Source organism: Malus domestica, chromosome 02, assembly GCF_042453785.1.
Source record: "Malus domestica chromosome 02, GDT2T_hap1".
Classification (NCBI taxonomy): Eukaryota; Viridiplantae; Streptophyta; class Magnoliopsida; order Rosales; family Rosaceae; genus Malus; species Malus domestica.
In genome coordinates this window covers 4,882,737-4,884,747 of record NC_091662.1, presented here as the reverse complement: position 1 = coordinate 4,884,747, position 2,011 = coordinate 4,882,737, and the positions used below count along the sequence as shown (strand labels likewise).

The window sequence follows — 2,011 nt, the reverse complement described above, 5'->3', positions numbered from 1 at the left end:
TCTAGTGGCATCATCCCTCCAATAAACGCTTGTCACGTGATAGCCTTCTCCATCATCACTAGAGCTTCTTCGCTTCTCTGTCATATGATACAAACACATTTCAGACGATTGAATAATAAAATAAGAATCATTTCATAAATCAAAAGATTTCTAGGCCATAAAGTTAGAATGGATATGCGAATATAACCTTTAAAGCGTGCAGTGCTGGGGGAAGATAAGTCATTATAGCAGAAGAACGTGAATTGATTTGGAAATATTGGAAGCTTCCTGAAAATTATGGACTTGACTTGGATTTGGACTTAGTTGACTCATAGATTCAAACTTTAGTTCATTTTCCTGCATTTTCTCGGAAACCAAACTGAGGGTTATCTGGTTTTTCTGTTTTCTGTTCATAAATTTTGGTTTAGTTAGTAGATCGTTGTATATTGTCAGGAGGAAATTTAATTAAGAAAGATATTAAGGTCTGAATTTGATGGGGAGGGGAGTTCTCTGATTGGAAATTTGCAAAACCCTAATTGGTGATAATAATATGCGATTTTTCCTTTTTTTGATGTTGACAACAAAACCCTAATTGCTGGTTTTTGGTGGTTTTTTTTTTTTCTCTTCTTTTTTTGGGGGGGAGGGGGGGGGGGGGGGTGGTGGTCTTTTATATTTTATAAATGCAACCTTGACTTGCTTATCGTTGTGATGATTGCCGGGCGCAACCAGAGACCCGCCAAAGGGTTGAAGGTGAAACATGCAATTCAGATTGCATTGATTTTGGCTGTTTGCTTCTGGTTGCTATACCAGATGAAGCAGTCACATGGCAAGGACTATAGTGAAAGTTCAAAGGACAAGGCCAGCGAAGCGGTTCTGATATTTTCGGACGTAAGGGGAGTGCAGGGTGGTCAAAAGGTGGAGGTGTGTCTGCACCAGAAGATCCAAAACATGTAGGAGAAGAAAGTGTAAAGAAAGAAGATGGAAATGTTGAAGAGAAAAATGAGGAAGAATCTTTGCAGAACGTAAACGAAGTGAATTAAGTTGAAAAGGAAACAGAAATTCAGAAAAAAGAATTGAACAATAAAGATGATAATTCTGGTGGTGAAGTTAAAGGAAATGATGAATCGGTGGGGCTCGACAAGTGTTCTTCGCATGAAGAAAATTACCAAGAGGGACACGAAGGTACGCAGGCAATTTTCGCTGATCAAGATGGTGCGAAACATGGGAATCATGATGAAGTAGGAGAGGACAAGGAGCAAATACCACAAGATAAGCACGACGAGAAAGAAAATGAAAGGGGCTAAGCTAAGGAGACAAAGAGATTTGGAGGAATCTCGTACCACTGACAAGGAGCCAAAGTGATTGATGGAATTGAGTACTACATACAAGGACATTACACGTGGTGAAAGTAAGAATGACTCTCTTGAGGGCCAAAATTGAGTGGCAGACAGAGAGGTCCATGGCTTTGATGATGTGAATGGCGTGCCAGTAGATGGCCATGATCTCATAGAATACATAGTGACTGGAACAGGCGGTGATCACGCAATTACCGGACATCAGGAAATGAATTCGAGTTCTAACAATCAAAGTGACATCAGAGAAAACAAGGTAAATGAAGAAGTTGGATCTAAAGAAGGAACAACTGGTGCTGATTTGGAAGCCAAAAGCAAAATTTCAGTACAAGACTCGAACATTGACATTAAAGCGAAGGTGGAAACAAGTTCAGACACCTCAAGGATTGATACCGTTGAAGAGGCTACACAGGGAGGCAGTTCCGTTTCAGATTCATAGCCGAAACAATATGTCATTAACATTACAAGTATCTGCACAAGCAGAAGAAACTAGAGGTAGAAAGTGAGTTGAATTAGTAACATTTCTTCTTGAGTGACTTTGTACAGTCTAATTTCGAGTTTTCTAACAAGTCGTTGGACATTTTCTGGGCCTTAGGTCCGAGAAAGGTGATAGTTTGATGTCGAATAGTCATACATACGTACTAAAATGTTTACTTTCTCGGTGCTATTTCAGAAATAAA

At 39.6% G+C, this 2,011-nt stretch overlaps 1 protein-coding gene across 1 annotated transcript; it reads left to right on the top strand.

Moving 5' to 3' along the window:
• The first annotated feature begins 687 nt into the window (after positions 1 to 687).
• LOC139190339 (DEK domain-containing chromatin-associated protein 4-like) lies at positions 688 to 1,770 on the top strand. The gene is made up of 3 exons (XM_070810407.1): positions 688 to 900; positions 1,029 to 1,278; positions 1,427 to 1,770. The coding sequence occupies exons 1-3, from the start codon at positions 688 to 690 to the stop codon at positions 1,768 to 1,770; spliced, it is 807 nt and encodes a 268-aa protein (XP_070666508.1).
• Positions 1,771 to 2,011: the final 241 nt, after the last annotated feature.

What these genes read in the sequence shown, in the direction of transcription:
- LOC139190339 (XM_070810407.1), top strand. Translation starts at nt 688, where the DNA reads ATGATTGCCGGGCGCAACCAGAGACCCGCCAAAGGGTTGAAGGTGAAA. An exon ending in AGGGTGGTCAAAAGGTGGAG is followed by an intron (nt 901 to 1,028) that starts GTGTGTCTGCAC and finishes TAAGTTGAAAAG; the next exon opens with GAAACAGAAATTCAGAAAAA. An exon ending in CGAGAAAGAAAATGAAAGGG is followed by an intron (nt 1,279 to 1,426) that starts GCTAAGCTAAGG and finishes ATTGAGTGGCAG; the next exon opens with ACAGAGAGGTCCATGGCTTT.